The following is a 25,189-nucleotide window of genomic DNA, read 5'->3' as shown; positions in this document are numbered from 1 at the left end:
TTCTCCTTCCAAAGTGTACATAACAGTCAACAACAGCAAGAGAAAAAAGTTCTGAAATCTGTAATGAGAAGGATGCAAACTCATACCCTTTGCCTAAAAGACTATGTAGGCTGGTGCTCTGAGGCAGGGAGTATTCTTAAAAACAGAAATCATTTTATACACTGTTATGAATTTTTTTACGGGGGGGGGGCAGGCTGTAGTCTTGAGCCCCTAGAGTGGAGTTTTGTGAGCTAGAAAGGTGGACACTGACAGGCTGGGTAGCTGGGAGGCAAAGCTATACCTGATTTCTGTTGGAATCCAAGGCTGTGGCTATGGGAGAATCAAGAACCTCATGGGATGTTAATGCTGTGAGCCCCTCCCCATCATAGGCTCAGGTTGTATATAGGTGTAAATAAACTACCGTGCTCTCCACTGTCTCCATTCCAAAGGAAATAAGGACCCTGGGTGAGTGCCTGGAACCCCTAGAATCTCATACGGCTTGGAGATTTGGGTCTTTGTCCACAATACTATGCATTAAGCACTATTTTGTATATTTACATTATTTTAAACCCATTCAAATGTCCCCAGCATGTAGCTACATACAGCAATACTAGTCTTACCACTTTCTCTATGTCTATAACAAAGAATACAGCAAATTACCCACAAAACCACCAGGCAGGGGCATAACATCCCTTTGCAAACTGCCCTTGTAAACTTTAAAGAAACCTGGCCCATCAAGACTTTCCTTACACTGCATGCCCTTGTCCATCACAACCCACTTCTTCATATTCCACATTTGTTCCATTGACCTTTACTTATAGCGTCCCAGTTCCTCCATGTATTCTCACACTCACTCCTCGTCTCATTGCCATGTGTGAGAGTTGCATATAGATGAAATGTTTAGCTATCTGCACTGCTCTAAACACTGTCTTGCTGAGGAACCCTGCCTCCTTGCCTGCAATCAGACATTTTTTGCCACAACCAGCCAACTGTCTTTGCTCAGTAGCAAAACAAAGGAGCACATGTTGCTACTGGTGTGCTTGTTGCCAGCCTTCTTCCTTCCCTGAACTTACCTGTCACTCCAAAAGTGCTTAGTTATCACCAGCCTTCACCAGTGCTTGGATGCCAATGCTTCTAATACTTCCAAAAGGAGGAATCACTGGAGGTGATGCCCTGTCTACTTGTTTGCTTTATATGACAAAAGGGTGCCATTTGGATGCAATTTCTGCCTGAGTTGCAGTGGTGGAGGATCAGTAAAAACAACAACACTAAAACACACAATGTTGTAAAATACATTTAGTGCATTTTCAATGCAACTCCTATGGAATGTGATGTGTACAGAAAGTTCAGTCTTTAAAAAATGTTTTTCAGAAGACGTGGATAAAATTTGGATGCAATATCATAGATGTTCTTAAACATGAGAGGGAAATAACTACTGAATTTGTAAGGATACAGTTATACAAGGTAATTAATTGCGCTCACTCAATTGAGGTATGTATACTATTATCATCTACTTAACTATGCCACTAAAAATCCTACTTGTTTGGAGCACACGCTTGCCACTGATTGCTTTCCGGAGAGCATCTTTGACCTCTTTGTTTCTCAGGCAGTATATAATTGGGTTAAGCATGGGAGTAACCACAGTATAGAACATGGACACAATTTTGTTGAAATTCACTGAATCAATAGAGAAATTTGATGTTGGGCGGACATACATGAACATTAGAGTGCCATAGAAAATGGTCACTACAACTAAATGGGAACCGCAAGTTGAGAAGGCTTTTTGGCGGCCTGTCGATGAAGGGATTTTCAGAACGGCGATGAGGATGAGGATGTACGATATCAGAATGAGGAGGAAGGAGCTAACAATGACGCTTGTGGCCACTATGAAATTGGACAGTTCTGCTTCATGTGGGCTTGTGCAAGAGAGTTTCAGTAAAGGTGGTGCATCACAAAAGAAGTGATTGATCTCATTTGGGCCACAAAATGGCAGCCTGCAAAGCGCAGCTAATGGAGGGATGTTAACTATGAAGGCAGCAATCCAAGAGCTTACAGCTAGCTTAAGGCAAACTTTGTCATTCATGAGTGTAGGATATCGAAGAGGATTGCATATGGCTAAATAGCGATCAAATGCCATGATAGCCAGAATGAAACATTCTGCAGTACCAAGTGTAATAAGAAAGTAGAGTTGAGTAATGCAGCCTGCATATGTAATGGATTTGTTCTTATCTAGGAATACTTCTAGCATCTTTGGAACAATGTTGGAGGTGTACCATATCTCCAGGAAGGAGAAGTTGCTGAGGAAAAAGTACATGGGTGTTTGGAGATGTTGGTCAATACGTACTATGGTGATAATGATGAGGTGTCCACACAAGGTCAAGATGTAGACAACCAACCCCACGAAGAAGAGGAGAAGCTGAAGATTCTTCAGACTTGGGAAGCCCAAGATGATAAAATGGGTTACTGCAGTTTGATTGCCAATCAACATGCTGATGTACTTGTGGATCTATGAAGCAGGAAACAAAAAGATACATATATCAAATAATCATCTGGCATAGAATAATGATCATTGTGAAAAAAGTTAGAGAATTTTTGATGCTAAACTCACCTGATGTGCATCTAAGCACGTTTCTATGATGTTATCTGAAGAGAAGAGAAAAAGGGAGTCAGAGAAAGTGATGCTCACAGTCACTGGGTATAGTTAAAAATGTGGAAATATATATATATAATTGCTGATGCTTTACTGTTTACAAAGTTTTGTTGCCTGCTTCTTCAAGGTGGAATTCACGATGTTGTAAGTACTCTGAAATTTCAGATGGGAGGTGAACCTGAATGGTAACTGCTTCCCAAAAACTTTGCAGTATGTTCAAGATTGAGACAGGATTTGAGCACAAGGTTTTATGTCTCACAGATTTGTTTATTACAGTCTCCTAATGTATACTTTCCATTTGGTTCAATGCTTATTATGTTCAGGGTTTTCCGTTTATTTCAATAGGTGTTAGGATATTCTCATGGATTAATTACCCATGCTCATTAAATGACCATTTCTGATTTTTTTCAATTTAGCTCTACTGTTGAAGTTCCCTTTGGAAGTTACAAATTCCACTTAGAAGTGATGGCCAATGATTCAGGGACACAACTACAGTAGCAGCATTTTAGGAGCTACTTTATTAATTTGAAACTTACCTTTTTTAAATTTGAAGAAGGCTGAAACCTCACTGTTTCCTTTCTTAAGAGCTGAAGTGGAAGGTGCTGCTAAGGAGATGAGACTATGCTGATCATATCTGGAAGGCAGTCAGATAGCTCAGGAGACTCAGAGCAGTTCTTCCTTTATGAATATAGATAATTGGAGATGATGTTTAAGAGAAAGTCATGAAGAACTATCTCCAGTAAATGAAAAGACATAGTAAATATAACATTTTTCATCATGCACCTCAATTCTCTCTGGAAGTTTTATTACACAGAGGACCTACTCTGGGACTAGTTAATTAGTAGGCACTGCAATTTGTCCACCTCCCTGCAGACAGACTCCACATGTGCAATATTTTCTGTCTTATGGTGTGATCCTATACATGCATGCTCAGAAGTAAGTCACATTAAGTTCAGTTGGGTTTACACCTGTGTAAGTAGATAAAAAGAGCTGGTGGTGAGAAATCACAGAAATAGATCTGCATGAAAACATTAATCAGTACTATGGCACTTTTTCAGGTGTTACATCAACTATATAGTTGACCATCCAACTTTGACAAAAGGACTTCAATGAATTGAATCAAAGCATTTAAAGGAAGATGCGGGTAGCGCTGTGGGTTAAACCACAGAGCCTAGGACTTGCTGATCAGAAGGTCGGCGGTTCGAATGGAAAGTATTGTTAAAGAGGCAACAAAGTGTTGATCATTTCTGGAAGGCAATCAGATATCTCTGTAGTCTAAGGATAAAAAGGTAAAGGTAAAGGTACCCCTGCCCGTATGGGCCAGTCGTGTCCGACTCTAGGGTTGTGCACCCATCTCACTTAAGAGGCCAGGGGCTAGCGCTGTCCAGAGACACTTCCGGGTCACGTGGCCAGCGAGATGAAGCTGCTCTGGCGAGCCAGCACCAGCGCAGCACACGGAAACGCCGTTTACCTTCCCGCTATAAAGCGGCACCTATTTATGTACTTGCAGTTAAGAGTGCTTTCGAACTGCTAGGTGGGCAGGAGCTGGGACCGAACGACAGGAGCTCACCCCGCTGCGGGGATTCAAACCACCGACCATACGATCGGCAAGTCCTAGGCGCTGAGGTTTTACCCACAGCGCCACCTGCATCCCACCAGTCTAAGGATAGTTCTTGTTTAATGAATATGGATAATTGAAGATGATTTTTCAGAGGATTGTTTCAAAGAATTACTGAATCTCATTCTATGAGGCAAAAAGGGCTATGGTAAATATAACAGGTTTCATTATGCATCTCAATTCTCTGTGGAATTTGCATTCCACAGAGGCTCTACTCTGGGATTAGTTCATTAGTAGGCTAAACTCTGGGAAAGAGAGAAATATTCTGAAGTTTGTCCACCTTTGTATGTACATGCACCATATTTGCATAACCTTTTCCACGACATTTAGAAGGGGGGGTTAAAAATGAGTGTATATGCATACAAATGAGTTTCACTTTTCTTGTATTTTATATCATACACATGATTGTGGCAGCTCATGATGTTCTGCAGTGCATTGTTAATAGGCTATAGCACTTCCTAACATTAAGGAACACATCCTAACACGTAGCTTGAATCAACTCCTATTAAATAGTGGTCTGTCCTCTTCTCATTACTCACACTCCAACATTCTCATTTAGCTGCTGGGGGGTTTCTCAAATCAATTAAAGATGGTGAAATATTTTCCACCACTTTCATCAGCACAGTTTGCAGAGTCTCACTGATAAGGCTGTCTAACTTTAAGCTCTAGGGTTTGATCCCTTGGAGATCAGGTCCCCAGGAGTTTGAATATAGGTATGCTGATGAAATAGGTTCAATGTATAAAGTACACATGCAAATCTCCCCATGAAAAGATAATATAATTTATCTTTAAGTCTTCTTTTCACATCATCTTGTCCCAACACCTGGCCAGTCCTCATGGCAGTCATGATGGGACCAACTATTTTCAAATGCATGATCTGCATCATTTGTGAGTATAGCCACATTGCAGAATGAAAATGGACAAAACGTTTTAAAATATGTACTTTTCTTTTCTGGATTTTTCTTTAATGAAGTAGTTCAATGTGCATATAATTTATTGATTTTAATTCTACTGACAAAAATGTCACATTGCCAGGATATGTGAGAAAGAAATGCTTTTTTTGTTTTTTCTTAAACTTAGTAAATTTTTCAAAGAAAAATTGGAGATTATATATGTAATAGCACATAAACTGTTATGAGGAGGAATGTTGAGAGTTGAGAGGAATGTAGAACTCCAGAAGGATTATATTTGTTATTCTTAATACTGGGAGAAACATTCAGCTGAGAAGTGTGGGGTATGTGTGAAACCACTGGATTATTCTTCAGGCAGAAATCAGGTCAGGTTGGCTTAAATTTATAGATGAGCTGTCTAAATATTGGCTCACACTTTAAATGCAAACACAAACATTTTTTAGCACCTGCAAAAAACCATTATTCTTTAGACGAGCCTGCCCAGGTATTTAGAAAGCTGAGGTAATTTTAAAGGTCCTGTGTGAGTGTCTGGAAGCGGTTGGAGGATGGATGGCGGCTAACAGATTGAGGTTGAATCCTGACAAGACAGAAGTACTGTTTTTGGGGGACAGGAGGCGGGCAGGTGTGGAGGATTCCCTGGTCCTGAATGGGGTAACTGTGCCCCTGAAGGACCAGGTGCGCAGCCTGGGAGTCATTTTGGACTCACAGCTGTCCATGGAGGCACAGGTCAAATCTGTATCCAGGGCAGCTGTTTACCAGCTCCATCTGGTACGTAGGCTGAGACCCTATCTGCCTGCGGGCTGTCTTGCCAGAGGGGTACATGCTCTGGTTATCTCCCGCTTGGACTACTGCAATGCGCTCTACGTGGGGCTACCTTTGAAGGTGACCCGGAAACTACAACTAATCCAGAATGCGGCAGCTAGACTGGTGACTGGGAGCGGCCGCCGAGACCATATAACACCGGTCTTGAAAGACCTACATTGGCTCCCAGTACGTTTCCGAGCACAATTCAAAGTGTTGGTGCTGACCTTTAAAGCCCTAAATGGCCTCGGTCCAGTATATCTGAAGGAGCGTCTCCTCCCCCATCGTTCTGCCCGGACACTGAGGTCCAGCTCCGAGGGCCTTCTGGCGGTTCCCTCCATGCGAGAGGCCAAGTTGCAGGGAACCAGGCAGAGGGCCTTCTCGGTGGTGGCACCCGCCCTGTGGAATGCCCTCCCACCGGATGTCAAGGCGATGGACAACTACCTGACATTCAGAAGACATCTGAAGGCAGCCCTGTTCAGGGAAGTTTTTAATATGTGACATTTTAGTGTATTTTTCATTTCTGTTGGAAGCCGCCCAGAGTGGCTGGGGAAACCCAGCCAGATGGGCGGGGTACAAATAATAAATTATTATTATTATTATTATTATTATTATTATTATTATTATTATTATTAATCTGTTTTAGTATTTTAACATTTGTATGTTTTAAAGTGTGGCTGTGTTCCCCCCCCCCCTGCATTTTACTGTTTTATCTTTTATCTTTTCTGGTCTCTCATTGGAAGCATAGGTTCATATCCCACATATGACAAATCCTCATGGTCTGGATGGCTCATCTGGAGTGTGGTGCTCAATTTAGTATGATTTCCTCTTAACCAAGCATTCATAGAGTAACAGTACTAGGCAGCAATTGTGTGCAATTAACAAGTTCCACTGGAATCAATAGAAGAGGTACAGTGATAGCATGCATTACTCTACATGAGCAGTGTAATGCACACTGTACGTTTAGTGGCATTTCCAAGTCCCCAAGTCCCTCCAAGTCCCTCCAAGTCCAAGTCCACTCTCCAAATAATGACCTTATATTATCAATAGATATAAATGCACTCAAGACTACAACATTTCTTAAGCACACTGGCAATGTTATTTACTTCAACTGCTGTGAAGGTTAGTGATCATAGAATTCTTTTCTTTCTTTCAGTCATAGATTTCTTCGCTTTGACTGACGTCCTGTCCTTGAAAAAAATCATCTGAAGCCTTTTCTAGGTTAAACCTCTTCAACTGATATATCATAAGAAGTACACAGAATGCTTTCACTTTAGGGCAAACAACTGTTCCTTTTTGGTTTCCACAAAAAAACAACCAATCATAATATGGATCTCTCAAACCATACAACAGTGAGTGAATTTCTTATCACAGGATTTCCCAACCTGGGAAAAAGCAGAATTCCAATATTTATGCTAGTACTAATTATGTACACACTAACAGTGATAGGAAACATGGTTATAGTATTCATCACCAGGTATGAAATTTCTCTTAACACCCCCATGTACTTCTTCCTGGGCAATTTTTCCTTGCTGGAGATCTGTTTTACCTCAGTCACAGCCCCAACAATATTGGTTGATCTCATTAGAAAAAAGAATGTTGTATCCTTCAAGAACTGCCTTACCCAAATATATTTTTTCCATGCTCTTGGTGGCATTGAGTGCCTCCTTTTGGCTGCCATGGCATATGATAGATATGTGGCTGTACGTTCTCCTTTAAGATACAACACCATTATGAATAGTGTTGTCTATCATCAGCTTGCTACTTGGTCTTGGGTCACAGGCTTGGTTCTGCCATTGATCCCAACAATTCTCATATCTCAGCTCAACTATTGTGGGAGCAATATAGTGGACCATTTCTTCTGTGACATTCTGCCATTGCTGAGGCTGGTTTGCAACAGGACCCAGCTCAACGAGATGCTGAGTTTCTTCATCTGCTCCTTTCTCCTTGTTGGGTCATTCACAATAACTGTGGCTTCTTATGCCGCCATCTTGATCACTGTTCTGGGCATTCGTTCTTCCGATGGACGGAAAAAGGCCTTCTCCACTTTTGCTTCCCATTTGACAGTGGTTGGTATCTATTATGGAACGATGATGTTCATTTATGTCAGGCCCACCCGAAACCTCTCCTTCAATATGGACCAGGTGGTAGCTGTCTTCTACTGCCTGGTCACTCCACTCTTGAATCCCATCATATATAGCCTCAGGAACAAGGAGGTGAAAGAGGCCCTTAAAAAAGTTCTCTGTAGAAAACAGGAAGGACTGAATTGATGTTACTCTTCTAGAAAAAACTGAGCTGAGCTTTAACAGAGGAACAAACAGTGAACAATGTATAAATTTTATAATGTACCACTTATAATGCCTACTTAGATACTGTATGGCCACATTTAGTAGCAATCATCATCATTTAAGCTTATGGTCACTTTTTTGCAAAATCAACTCAAAACAATTTACAATATCAGAACTACTAACTAAACTTGCAGAGCACTTCCATGTATGTATACTCAGAAGTAAGCTGCATGTGTATCTTTTAATACATGCTCATCTTTTAATGCTTTGTGATATGTACATTTACCAAGAAATAAATCTGTCTGGATTTCTAAGCAATGAAGATTAAGATATCAGCATTCATTATATACATGAACTGCATTGCTTTTTAAAACTCAATAAATTATTGGTGTAGAGACTCTCAGCCAAGGTTATTGAGCAAAAGAAAAGATGAATGTAAATCCTTTACTGTAAAGCTATTCACCATGACTTTTAGAAGACATCTGAAGGTAGCCGTGTTTAGGGAAGTTTTCAATGTTTGATGTTTTATCATGTTTTTAATATTCTATTGGGAGCTGCCAAGAGTGGCTGGGGAGACCTGGCCAGATGGGTGGGGTATAAGTAATTTATTATTATTATTATTATTATTATTATTATTATTATTATTATTATTATTTCAACAGGCAAATATTATTTGTTTGAACAGGCAACCACTTTCCAAGTGGTCATTTATTGCAACATGCATATGGCCATTTAAATCCTGCTCAGACCTTTTTCTCCACACAATCTTTACACACAGAGACAGCTAGCCTCACTCCACTAACACTCTAACTCTACCCTCAACCACAGGGGCAATCCTATGCACAAGAAGGTGGAATGAAGCAAGCCAGTATAAAAGTTAAGCTGGTTTAAAGTTACACCAAATTCAGCAGGGTGGTTGCTGCTTTGCATAAGCTTGGCAGAGGGAAAACAAGCCTTTAAAATTGTGCTTTATGCCAGGTTGCCAAGTCATATAATTGAGCTGAATGGGTTTAGAATCCAGCCTAAGTCCGCCCACCCTTTCTAGTCCTGCCTCTTCCACACGCCTCCTAATGCCCCTTTTTGAGACTTACACTTGCCTTGACTCAGACAGCTTCAGCAGAGCCCTGGCTGAGCTGCAGAAAGCCAGTTACACTGGCATAGCATCAGCTGAGCCAGGGTTGGAGATGAAGTGCCTACTTAGCCCAGCTGAGTCAGAGATCCACTGCATCCTAAGCTGCTCCAGTAGCATAGCGTGGGTTGTCAGCACCCGGGGCAAGGCAAGTAATTTGCGCCCCCTAACCTGTGGATTTGCGCCCCCTAACCCTAACCCCCAGATGTTGCGCCCGGTGCGGCCGGCCCCCCCTGCGCCCCCCACGCTACGCCACTGAGCTGCTCATCTTGGTGGAACATGCCATATGATTGCTCCTTTAGTGGCAAAACATGTCATGTCTGAACAGGAACCCTGATCATTCCGGGTTAATGGCACAGGGGTGTTGGGACACAGGAAGCACATATATTCCTGCTCCTCTGTCCATGACTTGGAGGAAGAAACCTGATTGGTACATTGGTAAACGAGACAACCACTTCATCCTGCCAAGAGATGATAATCATTTTGCCATTCCCAGCTGCATCATTATAGTATAGTATATTAATAAGTATAGTAAATTTCTCTTTCTCACCTTGCAAAACCAGCTTATAAAGTAGCTACATGTACAGTATTTCTAGGTTGTTAACTGGGAAAGGGTGGAATGGATATCCCTGATTTTCGGGAATGTATTAGTACAGTAGAATGTGTATTACAATATCAGCTTGGCCTGCAATGAAAGGCATCCTGACTTCTGTTTCAAATGGTTAAAAGTGGTGGCAACACTTTTGAAAGTAGTTAGGATTTGCTGTCATTTCTCAAAGCTTGTGTAGTTTGCTTTCATCCACAGACTTACAACATATTTTGCCATAGTTCTAAACCTCCATGGATTCATTAGTGGGGCATTCCCATGGGCTTCCCTTAAACAAGAATATAAATAAAAACATGCTTCTTTGCTACATCACAGTGTGCTACTTTAAAATAAGAAATAGTACTTCTTTGGTGGCCAGAGAGCGTTTTTGTGTAAGTTGGGTATGTTTGACATCTAAGGGAACCATTTGCTCTTTGGAGCATACAAGAACAAGAACTGAGCGTTTGTGCTTCATATTAATAGAAAATGAAAGAAGTATGTTGCATAGGGAGGAATGATAGGGATAGTTGTTACATGTTATTTCTAAGAGCGCACAAATAGTGTGCCCTCTCTTCAAACCTCTTGTTATTTTTTTCTTTGTGGAAGTGTCCATGATGTGGTCAGAGGCATCAAAATATAAATTCTTTTGAAACTCCCGAGATCTTCATTTGAGACGGTGCCTGTGGTCTGCATATCACAGAATGCACACTTCCTGACAGGAAGCCATGGTATGGGCTGGACTGGTCAATATTTTCCTACTCTATTATCATATTTACACAAACAAATTATATGCAATGGGACAAATTTTTAGTGTAAATTCTAGTGTGTTATAAAATGGTTTGATTCTCCCATACGAAAACACACATCCTGAAACTGGAGGAACTGGTTTATTTTTTCCTTGGGTAATAATGCAATTTTATCTACAACATCAGCTTATCTATCCCAACATTTATGCATTTATTTATTTAATAATTTAATAAGCTATCTTCCAACGGGTGGTAATGTAGGAGCTTTCCAATATGTGGTTAACACAGTTTTGGCAGCAACCAGAAGTTGCATGGAAAGCTCAGCTGCAAGGTCATTAAGACTGAGCTTAACAAATGTAAAGAAGAACTGATGATGGTTGGTATATGAAACTGAGGGCAGGAGTTTGAGTCTTAAAAAGATCAAACTGACCTAAGTATATAAGGGGAGGGGGTAGCAAATCCTGTTAACCTTCATACGTGTGATATTTGCTCATGGACAGTGAGTGTAACAATTTGCTTTTCAGGTACTACCACACAGTGGAATTTGTTGCATACGGAAAGCCATGAAGGTGATACAGTCTATATAGTTGCATTATGCCTGGAAAGCTTTCACTGATAATGCGGAATAGTACTGAAATTTCTAAAAAAAAAAGCACTCTCCTAACTGTAATATTCAGATAAGACACCATGGGCACATCCTTCTTTAACAACCAAACATCAATAACAGAATTTGTACTTCTGGGATTTGTAACTATTAAAAGAGGGAAGTCCTTGCTCACCATCCTCTTCCTCACAATGTATATTATGTGCTTCTTGGGCAACTCAGTCATCATCACTGTGTCTCTATTAAATCAGTCCCTCCACACACCTATGTATTTCTTTCTTGGCAATCTCTCCTTCCTAGATATCTGTTACATCTCCGTGACTCTCCCTAAAATGCTCATAGATCTTTGGGTCCAATCTCCACACATTTCCTTACTGGATTGTGCAGCACAAATGTATTTTCTTATCTCATTGGCGGGTGCTGAGGGATTTCTTCTTGCCTCTATGGCTTTGGATCGGTACTTTGCTATATGTCACCCATTGGTCTATGCAAGATTCATGACTAAATGGACCTGTCTCCAGCTGACTGCAGTATCCTGGGCTTGTGGCTTCTTCAATGCTACTCTCCATACAGCACTCACATTCCGCCTGTCTTTCTGCAGATCTAATGTGATCAGTCATTTTTACTGTGACATTCCTCCATTGCTGAGTATTTCATGCTCTGACACATCAATTAATGAAGTGGCACTTTTCACAGTGGGTGTATTTGTAGGTTTTAGCCCTTTTTTCTTTACTCTGATCTCCTACTCTTTGATTCTTCATGCTGTTTTCAACAATCAGCAAAAAGGACATCGTCACAAGGCCATTTCCACCTGCGTATCTCATGTCACGGTTGTGATTCTGTTCTACTGCTCTGGGATATTCACATATTTTCGACCTACCTCCAGCTACTCACTGGAAAAGGACCAGCTGGTTGGGGTTCTCTACAATATCATAACTCCGACGCTTAACCCTATCATTTATAGCCTACGGAACAAAGAAGTGAAAAGAGCAATAAGTAAGTTATTAATTAGATAACATTATAAAGTTAGGACCTTTAACAAGAACTGAGATTAACTGAGACACACTGTTAATAAATGGTGGAACAAGACAACTGAACTTTCTTTAAAATAAAATGTTAAATGGTGTGTGATGAGCTGAGAGGAATGTGATCTCTGTTTTACCGTATGATGCTAAATATTCCCAAAAAAAATGCAATAGGCATGTGATGTCCTCTAACCTTAGTTTCCCCAAAAAATTGGTGCACTGTTTTGTAACTGCCAGTAGTGAAAGTTGCAAATAAATATGGAACCTTGATCAACTAACTTGTATGTGATCATTTCAGTATAGTGGTATGCATGATCCAAAGTAGATAGATAGATAGATTAGATTAGATAGATGATAGACGATAGATAGATGATGATAGATAGATATAGATAGATGATAGATATTTTGTCTTCACTGATAATTTCTTGAGCACAACCTTATATGTACCTTAAAATCCCACTTTAGGCAAATTTTGGTAATTTTTTTTAGAACTGAAGTCATTCAAAGGTGAATTCTTCAAAATATTCCTCTGGTTAACTTCTATCATTATGACTTTGGGAACCAATATGTTTCAGGCACTTTTGTTCCAAAGTTAACAGAAAGGTGAATAAAAGAGATGGTAATTCTGTATTTTAAATAACTAATACCACAATGCTAAGGATTGACTTAACATGGAAACCTTCATTGCTATGAGTTCTTTTAGACATTTCATGGATGACTCTAATCTTGGATCCCCAGTCTTGGGAGGGATATTGGCACCAGGAGACTACCATCCCTACTCCCATGAGCATCTTCCACCAACTGCTTGCCATATTTCTGATATGCATACTTCACAAAATGCACCAGCTCTCAACACAATCATCTATAGCCTACAAAATGCAGAAGTGCAATTGGCAGTTGAGACATTGGTGGGGAAGAGAAAGCATTTACTCATGGAAATTAAGATTGTCCAGAGAAATTGAACTAAATTATGTCCATTTGTCCTAACTGGTGGAATGAAGACTTAAAGGCTTCCAGAATAGCATGGAGCTTTTCAATGAAATCCAAACATGAAAGATTTTGTGACTCTTTGGGACATTTTAGCCAAGCCATGCTCTACTGTCCTACACCTGATACCATATCTGCAATGTATTTCATGTCAAACTTCTCTTTGTCTGTTAATGACTTGCAGTGTTCTTCTTTAATTTGTATCCCTAACATTCTATACTGAATTTGCTTTGAGTAGAGGTATGGAGCGCTATACACAAATCATTCAAATGAACAGAGTTGAGAATGACAATTTTCAGCTTACAGTAAAAGCACACTTGAATGGAACCAGGAGAGGAAACCTTAATGGCTGCAGATATATTATGAAACATTAAAAAACCCCTTCACAGCTTTTCATTGTTTATTGAAATACCATTTCATTCCTGCAGATTTTATTTTATATGTAACACATAATGATTCTATTTTATGTTTCAATTGCTGCTTCCTTTTTATATTGCTAGGTGTTTTTAAAATGGCATTGTGACTTCAAATGCAAAGTGCCTTTTGTACCAGAATGTTGGGATAAAAAAGCTTTAATAAAACACAAAATGAAGGATATACCTTAATATACACATTATTACAAGCAATCTTGCCCAACAGAATGCAATTTCTGCATTATTTTCACTAAGAAATGCATTTCTAGGTATACTTTCCCCCAGAATACACATTTGTGTATATATTATTTATTGGAGAACTGCATGGCAAAATTCAGAGAAGTTTAAAGAGATTTCAAAGGATAGGAACATTTTGTTTAAAATATTGTTTCAGGAAGTATGGATTATTTAGATTCAAATTAAAATGTGAAGCAAATCAAATTTGTATTCCATTCCTGTTTCACAGATCCTTTCAGTAATGTATTAGTTGCAATGTCAGAATAGAACTGAAGATACTCAGGATCAAGTCCTTGTTCAGCCATGAAGCTCACTGGGTGGCCACGGGACAATCACTGCTCTTTAATCTAAACTCCCTCACATATGGTTGTGAGGATAAAATAAGGAAACATATATGCTACATTGAGCTGAGGCATAAATAAAGGTGGGGTGATACACACACACACATGCATGCATACATATATACACATTCTATAAGACCAGAAAATGCTTAAATGCCCACAGATTTCACATTCCCGACTGTGTCTTTGCACTTGACTCTAGCTACTGACTCCCCGCCCCCGTATTCTTACTAGAAATGAGTTTTGTCTCCAGATCTGTTGTTGAGGTATGCACCATGATGTGCACCATGACAGTGTGTGGTTGCAACATTGCACACCTGAGAACCATAATGTTCACATTTGCTTACTCTGTAATGATGAAAACTCTGCTCTGTTTTGTTTTACCAAAGGCAGCATTGCCAATGGTCAGGTTCTCCATCCCCATTTTTGGGAATAGAGAGGAAGTCTGTGGGAGAGAGGCCTCCTGAGAGAACTGTGGGAGTTGAAAGCTTGTCTACCCGCACTAGAAATACTGATGGGAATTTACCTAAAAGGGTAGCTTTAGCAAATGCCTATTCATTGTATTCTAATAGGCCAAGCATAATTTACAGATTCTTCCCTACCAAGCACTAATGAATGAATTTGTAATGATATTGCCTGTTTCATCTCCATACCAAAAGGGAAAATATATTTCTGCATGTAGCACTTTTTGAACTCTCTAGAGGTCTTTTGACCTGAATTTCCCTATAACACTGTTTTATTATCATTCTATCCCTGATGGATTTTATCAGAGGAATGCTCCCATCACTTTCTCTGCGGAATTACCGTAGGTTCCCTCAAGCATTGGATGGCATAAATACAGTGAATACATCAAAATTCCACCTAGATGTGAGCATCAGCTTGTGCCTAGTCACTTCACTTCAAACATCCATATAAAATGTGCGAATATTAGGGTGGGTGGTGGAGCAATGCTCCAGTTTAGCAAAACTAATGCTGCACACCTGGTAGAAAACATGCTGATGTTCTAGCAAATGTGTAGGTCAGAAGCAGGACTTGCTACCACTCTTATGCTTCCTCTGAAAATGTGTCTGTTGAACAGTCACACAAAGATAAATTATTTATTTCATAAAAATCATACACATGGTCTGATTATAAAAGGGGGAGACTAAAAGCAGTACAGTATACAAAAAGAATTTTGAAATGCTAAATATATAAAAAGCCATTGGAAAATTGTATCTTAAATGGCTTTGGAAACATAGGATTTTTGTAAATAATTTGATGTTCCTTGCAACTTTAGAGATAACACCACTTCTTTTTAGTGGATTAAATACATAGAATTTTGTTGCTTCCATGAATTCATTGGCAGGGTATTCCCAACACTTTCCTTCAATCCTGAGCTGTATTGAGGGTGAGAGCACATCTATGAAAATACCTATGTTTGGTACTCCATTTTTCACTGTTTTGGAGCAAGAAAGAGCAAGCACTCAGTCTGCAAAGTAAGTTTTTAGGGGTGTGGGGAATATGATTGTTAAATCTAAATCAAAGGTCATAAATTCTGATGAAACATGAATATGCCTGCCTGTGTTTTAATTCTGGTGTTGAAGGTTGTGTATGTGTATTAAGGATGTTCCCAGCCGATGGGATGCTGTGCTGAGTGGTTGGCCAGGATAAGTAGATGGCCCTGCCACCCCAGGGCTGCCATGGATTGCCTTATTTGAAGGACAGGTGGAAACCCGTGAGCCTCCACAGTGGCCGGAGGGGATTGGGAAACAATCTAAAATGGTGCTGCATGTCTGGGGGAGAGAGGAGGTGCCACGTCAGGCTGACAAGACAGTCACTGACAAAACAGTAGGCAGCCATTCTGGTGTGTGTGTGTGTGTGTGTGTGTGTGTGTGTGTGTGTGTATTAAGGCCAGCAATCTTGACAACTAGACCCAGTTCATAGGAAACTCCCAACAATGGGATCATATGTATATTTATTTTGATTCATTTAGAATCATAATCAAGAAAAGTAAAGGTGAGGGAAATAAACAAATGAGGAAAGGAAAGGGAAAGAGACATAATTAATGAATAAAATGCAAATGATTCAAAGCAGATTCATGGGTGCCACTTGACGTCTCTCTTTTTAAATTATTCTACCTGCAAGGTGGATGACTTGCATTTGGGACATTTGGAAAGCATGAGAGCTGATGAATAATCAAATTTAAATCTACACATTAGTCCAAGAGATGACAATAGTGTTGACTCACACTGGAATTGTCACAGACTATGCCCATTTATTATGTTTTTAAGACAGTTGAGAATGTTGTGATGCTTTGAAAGCCGGAGTAAGAAAAGAGTGCAACATATTAATTGGCATCTATCCACTGTTCTTGATTACTGTTTGGCAAACTGACTCCATCAAATGAGCTTGCAATGTCATTAATACCTTCAGTAAGTTGGATGCAGTAATACAAGGTTACCCAAACATTTTTTAGCAAGCTGCTTCTTTTTAAAAGGGTTCCTTGCACATTTCCAATGAAAAAGAAGGTGTAGTCTGCAAAACATCAAACAGGGATAGACCTCTCCCCCCCCCCCTCTCTCAATTCCACACAGCCCCTGGAGATGTTGTTATAAAATCACATTATGCCATTTCCAGTGACATTTATGGCCCCATTTTGAATATGTGTGGCAGGATCTGAGCTTTCTAACTGCTTAGAGAGATTTTAGTTTTGAAAAAGCTAAAGAAAACAAATAAGAGAATGGATAAAAAGTCATTGGAACACCTCATAATTCCGGAAATTCACTAAGAGCCATATAAACACAGAAAGTAAAAATTAATTCATAATCAGATTTGCTTTGAATTACAAAATATTTTCTTACTTAGCAGTTTTTCTAGACTGCCTTTCCTCTCACAGGGTTATCTCAGGACAGTTCCTAATTCGGGGTTAGAGTTCACATGATTGGATCAGGGCATGTTATATATTTGAGAACTGCAAACCTACTATATTTGACATGAACTGATTAGTTTTGATTTCCAGCAGCACCATTATTCATGATGTGTTTGCATTGACCATTTTATCACATGACAAAATTGTGTTGTTTTAATGCAGTGCAGTCCCTCACTTATAAGAATCTTAATCCAACTGCATGTACAATTAGATCAAGTTTACTTCTTTATACTGTTTAAGCAATGCATACAAGTCAACACCTTCAACTATGCACTGTGGACCACAAAAACTTATGCAGTTATAAATTTGCTAGTATTTAATGAGCTGTAAGCCAAACCACTATTTTTGCTTCACCAAAAAATCTACCCAGGAAAGTGCTTTTTCTGGAATTTTTTCATAATATGTACAGCTGTACATTATCAGCATGTGGAAGATTGGGGCGGGGATATATGAGAAAGCTAAAAGTGAAATAAAACTATGCACACATAGTGCTAGAAAGTAGAAAATTGTAAAATATAAAAGGACCCAAGAGAGAATTCTGAATCCATTCATTTTACTTCAGGTAATATATCCCAAAATCTGAGAATAAATTAGGAAAATTTGGGAACAATGCCCATTTATGAGTGCTATTGTATTCACACCCTCTTCGGGGTCTTATAGAAAGCCAGTGTAAGAACAGAATGATGAACCACATAGCTCTTTTGGCTGATTCAGCAGGCATTTCTTAAATTCCTAAGCATTTTGTAAAATCTGTTTTGAATTCAAGCATGTGATAATTTAGACAATTCTTAATCCAGTTTCAAAGGCATTTGTGTATGAGGTTCATGGGGTAATTCCATTCATTAACAAAACAGTTCTGAGAAAGATTGAAAAAGAGGGAGTGGGAAAGATAATGGTTTGGTCTGCATGCCAGGCTAAGCAAACCATAATTTAGCATCAACATATGAGAATGGGGGCTTCCAGGAAGAAAATTTAGTCTACTTTGTTCTTCTCTGATCACTTTGCTGCCATGCCATGCCATGAAATTTGAATCCACTCTAATGCCCTAACTTTCTCCAGACTAACTATGGATTTGTAAAATTCCTTTATCCTAAATTACATTTTTGCCTGGTGTGACATGCAAGCCAAACCAGTATCAATAGTGTAATCATCTGATTAATCTATATCTGCCTTTTCCTCTTCCATACAGGATATCCATTCTATGGAAGAGCTAGCTGAGAACCAGACCAGTCTAAATGAGTTCATCCTGGTAGGGTTTTCATACCTTGCTGAATGGCAAATCTTGCTGTTTTTGTTTTTTCTGCTGATGTACATTACTGCCTTAGTTGGAAACATGCTCATAATTCTGCTTGTGAAACTCAACCATTCCCTTCAAACTCCCATGTACTTCTTTTTGGTAAACCTATCTTTCTTAGAAATAGGTTACACCACTAGTGTGGTGCCCCAGATGTTGGCACATCTGTTAACAAAGCATAAAAGCATTTCCAAAGCTAGATGTGCAGCCCAGATGTATGCCTTTACCATCCTGGGGCTGACAGAATGTTGCCTCCTGGCAGCTATGGCATATGACCGCTATGTTGCCATATGCCACCCATTGCACTACACAGTAATCATGAATCACCAAGTCTGTACAAAGTTGGCAGCCGCAGCCTGGATTATTTGCTTCTTGGTACAAGTTGCTCAAACAGCATGGATCTTCAGCTTACCCTTCTGTGGTTCTAAACACATCCAGCATTTCTTTTGTGATATCCTACCAGTGGTGAAAACGGCATGCACAGATATCTACAAAAATGAGATTGCTGTCATGGCAGTGACCATCACTTTTATCATGAGTCCATTCCTACTGATTATCCTCTCCTACGTCCGTATAATTTCAACCATCCTTAAGCTTCCTTCTGCTGAGCAAAGGCGGAAAGCCTTCTCCACTTGCTCCTCACACCTCATGGTGGTGACATTATTCTTTGGGTCAGGCCTCTTCACCTACTTAATCCCCAAGTCCAAATATACTTCACGGAGTGACCAAATGAGTGCTCTTATGTACACAGTTGTCACTCCAGTTTTAAATCCCATTATATATACCCTAAGAAATAAAGAAGTGCAGAAAGCATATAAGAAAACAATTGCAAGGGTCTTCTCTCCACACTACCCAACTAACTGAATGTCTGAAGAATGGAGCATAGAAAAAAGGAAAAAAGTAAACACCGAAGACATAACTACTGATTAAGCGGATGTAAATATTTCATTCAAATGTGGCTCGTGGCTGCATTATTGCAGGAAGCCAACCAGATCCCAACCCAATGCAACCTGGACTGTCTGTATATCAGTGATCATTTGGGAGGGATTCTTACTTTAACTATAAATCTACATTTGCTTTGATTATTGACTATTTCTTTTTGTAGACTGTTTGCTGTACAGGAACCTGTTTTTTACATGTGTCTCACATGATTATTCAACAGCTGAGTGTGAAGTACACTCAGTAACAATGGTTTTCTGGTTTATTGCTGTCATACAGTTGACATCTTTTCTCAATAAATATTAGGTATCCATTTACTCACAGACCCAATTCTGACACACACAAAGTGTGTGTATGACCACGTTTTAGATTTTACTAAAATTCTCCCCTGTGGGGAAGGCGGTGGAGAGTATCTCCCACACACGTTAGGTGCCACTGCAGCCACCAACACCCTCCTTCAGTGATGAGATTTTGGCACTGAAAACTGTCTTTGTTTCAGCAAGTGTCATTTTGTGGCTACAACTGTGGGTGAGCTCCAGCAGCCAGTGCGCACCACAACAGCCAGGCTGGAGCCAGGAGGCCACCCCAAATAACGACAGCCATGTTGAACCACAACTTCCACTCCCTTCGAAGTTGGTCTTCATTTGCCTTAGATTATTATCTAGACTGCTGAAGGACTGTGTATAACTCAAGTCCTTGTATAGTGTACTGGATGCAGCTGTTGGCATGCATACAACACACTGCACGACCCACTCCATTCATGTTATTCTAATCAAACATGATTACCTAGTCTTTTTTATCCATCCATTCATTAATTTCATAAAATTTATATAACTGCTTGGTTGTAGAAAAAAACTGAAAGAAGTTTGAATCCACAGGAAATTATATGGGTGAAATTTAGATTGCATTGAAAAGCAGTATTTTCAATTCCTATAAAAATGTGAGGTTTCTGGAAGTAATGGTAATTTCTTGCATCACCCAAGGATTAAATGCATATATTTTTTTGTTAGCCATTCTTACCACCATGGATTAGTTAGCAGAAAATTCCCAAACGTATTCCTTCAAAATTGAGTTGCATCAAGAATGAGATCACATATATGAAAATATCTTTGTTTGGTGCATCATGGTGCACCGCTCTGACGCACGAAACAGCAGTTACTTCTTTTGCAAAGTAAGATTTTATGGTAGTAAGGTATGATTGTTACATCTAAGTCAAAGAACTTTTGATCACAACTGACTGTGTTTTAATTCTGATATGTTTTTCTGTAATGCTTTAAGAAGAATCTCAACTGTGAGATATTCTATCATCTATCTCTATCTATCATCTACCATCTATCTATCTATCTATCTATCATCTATCTATCATCTATCTATCTATCTATATCTATCTATCATCTATCTATCTATCATCTATCTAGCTATCTATCATCTATCTATCTATCTATCTATCATCTATCTATCTATCTATCATCTATCTATCTATCATCTATCTATCTATCATCTATCTATCTATCATCTATCTATCTATCATCTATCTATCTATCATCTATCTATCTATCTATCATCTATCTATCTATCTATCTATCTACCTATCTATCTATCTAATCTATCTATCTATCTATCTATCTATCTATCTATCTATCTATCTATCATCTATCACCTATCATCTATCTCTATCATATATCTAACTTCATTTTTATACTGTCAGGAGAATCTCAAAAGTGAGATATTCTATCATCTATCTATCTTTTCATCTATCATCTATCTATCTATCATCTATCTATCTATCTATCTATCTATCTATCTATCTATCTATCATCTATCTATCTATCTATCTATCTATCTATCTATCTATCTATCTATCATCTATCTATCTATCATCTATCATCTATCTATCTATCTATCATCTATCTATCTATCTATCTATCTATCTATCTATCATCTATCTATCTATCATCTATCTATCTATCTAATCAATCTAATCTATCTATCTAATCTATCATCTATCTATCTTCATTTTTATTTTACAACCAAGAAAATTCAAGCCATGAAAGAAATGAAGAAATAAAGGAATATAAACGATTCAAATCAAACTAGTGTGTGTTTTTCAGTGTTTTACCTTACTCTACTTACATAGCCACAGATCACAGTGAAGAAAAGTTACAGTGCTCATAGAATTCAAGCAATGGGACTTCAGTTTCATTTTCTGATTACAGGTCCCCCCCCTCCCCCCAGTGTGCTCCATAAGGTCGCTGAACCTCCTAGAGCAGGTTTTGAGGGTGTGTGGGTGCTTCAGGAGAATCTAAGTTCTCATGCACAAGTGGAGTCTCTTCTCTGAGTGGAACAGCAGTGTTGAGTACAACCCATTGTACCTGAGTGCTTTCCATTTCATGGCTAATAGGACCCCTGACCATTAGGTCCAATCATGACCGACTCTGGGGTTGCAACTCTCATCTTGCTTTATTGGCTGAGGGAGCTGCCGTACAGCTTCTGGGTCATATGGCCAGCATAACTAAGCCGCTTCTGGCAAACCAGAGCAGCACATGGAAATACCTTTTACTTTCCCGCTGGAGCAGTACCTATTTATCTACTTGCACTTTGACGTGCTTTCTAAATGCTAGGTTGGCAGGTTCATGGCTAATAGACGATTGCAATTTGAAGCCTGCTTCACCAAACAGTTCAGATGAGCTGATACTGAAGCATGCTGTAAAACATGGGTGGAAGCTCTGTGGGTGGCCCCCAGGTTTTAGTGGAATCCGAGTTCCATTGTCCCTGACTGAAATGAAAAATAGTCCACTAATAGTTGGTAAACCAAAGGTTCTTCATCGCAGCCTTAAAAGCTTTGATGCAAGGGGCAAAGAAATTAGTTTGTTACTTTAAAAATAATCTGCATGAATGAGTTCTGGCAGCATCAATAATAGCAATGTGATGGTATTGAACATGTGACAGCTTTTTTAAAAGTGTTGTGCTTTGCTGAGATATAATGTGGCTCTGTACAGTGATAAAACACAACTGGTTATAACCGTAATCCAAATGCATGTACAACTGGATCAAGTTTACTCTTTTATGCTTTTTCAAGGAATTCATACAGGTCATCAGAAGCATGGTGGATTATTGACCATGAAGAACTATGTAACAATAGATTTGTTAATATTTAAAGAGCTGCATCATTGACGACAGTCTTTGGTCAACAGGAAAAAAGCATAACACTGCTTCTTTCTTGCACTTTTTTCTCAACATGTACATCTGTACAATGTGCATGCACTTGGAGAGAGCAGGGATATATGAGGAAGCTGAAAATGCAACTAAATTGTGTCTACACAGTGCTCATTGAAAGATTGAGATATATGAAGGGAACTATGGGAGAATTCTTGAATGTATTGGTTTTATTTCCAGGGAGAAAACCAGTTAATTTAGAATTCCAAACTCTGAGAAGGAATTAAGGAAAATTTGGGAACTTCTTTGCCTCCAGTAAGATTATCCTAATTACACTCGAGAAAGTTTCAATGGCTGCTAGTCACAATGGCTTTATCTTACTTCCATTGTCACAGACAGTAATCCTATCGGGAAGAGAGCTATTGCGTTATTGTCCAACAGGCTTGAAGGCTTCCCGTAGGCTTCTGTTTTGCCACAGTGAAATTAGGATTATGCACTAGATGGGCCTTTTGTATGCTCCAGCTAGCTCTACTATAATTACCAGATTTAATACAAAAAAAATTCCTTCCAGTAGCACCTTAAAGCCCAACTAAGCTAGTTCTTGGTATGAGCTTTCGTGTGCATGCACACTTCTTCAGATACACATGCACATGAAAGCTCATACCAAGAACTAACTTAGTTGGTCTTTAAGGTGCTACTGGAAGGAATTTTTTTTGTTTTGACTATGGCAGACCAACACGGCTACCTATCTGTAACCAGATTTAATACATTATTTGTATATATCTTTTCCTTTTCCATACAGGTTAAGCATTCTATGGAACAACTAGGTGAGAACGAGACCAATCTGAATGAGTTCATTCTGGAGGGGTTTTCATATCTTGCTGAACTGCAAATCTTGCTGTTTTTTGTTTTTCTGGTGACATACATAATCACCTTGCTGGGAAACATGCTCATTATTCTGCTCATAAAACTCAACCCTTCTCTTCAGACTCCCATGTACTTCTTCTTAGTGAACCTGTCATTCTTAGAAATGTGTTACACCACTAGTGTGGTGCCGCAGATGCTGGTACATTTGTTAACAGAGCATAAAAGGATATCCCTAGCAAGATGTGCAGCCCAGATGTATGCCTTCGCCATGCTGGGGCTGACAGAATGTTGCCTCTTGGCAGCTATGGCATATGACCGCTATGTTGCCATATGCCATCCATTGCACTACACAGAAATCATGAATCACCAAGTCTGTACACAGCTGGCAGCTGCAGCGTGGATTATTTGCTTATTGGTACAAGTTGCTCAAACAGCATGGATCTTCAGCTTACCCTTCTGTGGTTCTAAACACATCCAGCACTTCTTTTGTGATTTCCTACCAGTGATGAAAATGGCATGCACAGATACCTACAAAAATGAGATTCTTGTCATGGCAGTGTCTATTATTTTCATCATGAGTCCTTTCCTGCTGATCATCCTCTCCTACATCCGTATAATTTCAACCATCCTCAAACTTCCTTCTGCTAAGGGAAGGAGAAAAGCCTTCTCCACTTGCTCCTCACACCTCATGGTGGTGACACTATTTTTTGGGACAACCCTCTTCACCTACTTAATTCCCAAGTCCAGCTACACTCCGCGGAGCGACCAAATAATTTCTCTTATGTACACAGTTGTCAGTCCATTTTTGAACCCCATAATATATACCCTAAGAAATAAAGAAGTGAAGGGAGCATTTAAGAAGACAGTTTCACGGTTATTCTCTGTACAGAACCCAACAAGTTGAAAATCAGAAGCATGGAGTATGGCAACAAGAAAAATAAATAAAAACAGGACATATCATTTTTGATTAAATGGCTGTAAGTATATTGTTATGGTCTAATTTATAACAGTTATTATAGAAATGAACCTGATTCCAACCCAGCAACCTATATTGCCTGTACCTCAGCGATAATTTTGGAGTGATTCTTTGGTTTAACCATAAATCTGTAGCTTCTTTGATGATTAGATTTCTTATACTGTTTGCTATACAGGAACCTCTACAGCATGATTGGTTTACTTGTATACTGTATTTTTCCTCTTTAAAGAAACTCATACTTGGAGACTTACTGTATGGAATTTAAACAGAAAAGGGATTTAATTCACAACAAGAATAATAAACAGAAATAATATGGGGGTTGGAAATCTTCCAAGAAACAGCAAACTATATTTTTTAAAAAAAATATTTTTTTTTTATTTTTTAAACACATAATAAAAAACACACAAACAAAACACAAAACAAAAACATACAAAACATTTAAATCATAATGTTATTTTCATACACCTTCTTTCCTCCAACTTCCCCATACATTACCTCCCTTTCACTGCATCCTTGTTTTGCAGTTCTTTAGCAACCCATTAGTCAGTTTATCTACTAGTTCCCTTTCATTAAGTTTCCTTAAACTTATTAGTTACAGCTGTTATTCTCTACTTCTTACCCCTTGACATCTTAACACTCCTCAATTTTACAACAATTTTTAAGATATGTTTTAAATTTCTTCCAATCCTCTTCCACTGTCTCTTTCCCCTGGTCATGGATTCTGCTGGTCATCT

General features: G+C 39.1%; 5 protein-coding genes across 5 annotated transcripts; 4 read left to right on the top strand and 1 right to left on the bottom strand.

Moving 5' to 3' along the window:
- Positions 1–1,489: 1,489 nt before the first annotated feature.
- LOC309354838 (olfactory receptor 6B2-like) lies at positions 1,490–3,007 on the bottom strand (the record flags this gene model as incomplete). The annotated part of the gene is made up of 3 exons (XM_081885102.1): positions 1,490–2,485; positions 2,588–2,622; positions 3,004–3,007. 3 exons carry the CDS (start codon positions 3,005–3,007, stop codon positions 1,490–1,492), a joined length of 1,035 nt encoding a protein of 344 aa, XP_081741228.1.
- A 4,280-nt stretch (positions 3,008–7,287) lies between these two features.
- On the top strand, positions 7,288–8,229 carry LOC309354837 (olfactory receptor 5AR1-like; the record flags this gene model as incomplete). Its single annotated transcript, XM_081885101.1, has 1 exon — positions 7,288–8,229. One exon carries the CDS (start codon positions 7,288–7,290, stop codon positions 8,227–8,229), a length of 942 nt encoding a protein of 313 aa, XP_081741227.1.
- Positions 8,230–11,395: 3,166 nt separating this feature from the next.
- Positions 11,396–12,328, top strand: LOC309354836 (olfactory receptor 5V1-like; the record flags this gene model as incomplete). Its single annotated transcript, XM_081885100.1, has 1 exon — positions 11,396–12,328. The coding sequence occupies one exon, from the start codon at positions 11,396–11,398 to the stop codon at positions 12,326–12,328; it is 933 nt and encodes a 310-aa protein (XP_081741226.1).
- Positions 12,329–18,424: 6,096 nt separating this feature from the next.
- LOC309354835 (olfactory receptor 10A4-like) lies at positions 18,425–19,381 on the top strand (the record flags this gene model as incomplete). The annotated part of the gene is made up of 1 exon (XM_081885099.1): positions 18,425–19,381. The coding sequence occupies one exon, from the start codon at positions 18,425–18,427 to the stop codon at positions 19,379–19,381; it is 957 nt and encodes a 318-aa protein (XP_081741225.1).
- Positions 19,382–23,426: 4,045 nt separating this feature from the next.
- On the top strand, positions 23,427–24,383 carry LOC309354834 (olfactory receptor 10AG1-like; the record flags this gene model as incomplete). The annotated part of the gene is made up of 1 exon (XM_081885098.1): positions 23,427–24,383. The coding sequence occupies one exon, from the start codon at positions 23,427–23,429 to the stop codon at positions 24,381–24,383; it is 957 nt and encodes a 318-aa protein (XP_081741224.1).
- Positions 24,384–25,189: the final 806 nt, after the last annotated feature.

Source organism: Podarcis melisellensis, assembly GCF_964234715.1.
Source record: "Podarcis melisellensis genome assembly, chromosome: 13".
NCBI classification, from domain to species: domain Eukaryota; kingdom Metazoa; phylum Chordata; class Lepidosauria; order Squamata; family Lacertidae; genus Podarcis; species Podarcis melisellensis.
Note: the sequence above shows the minus strand (reverse complement) of the source record. Positions and strands in the feature narration are given on the sequence as shown.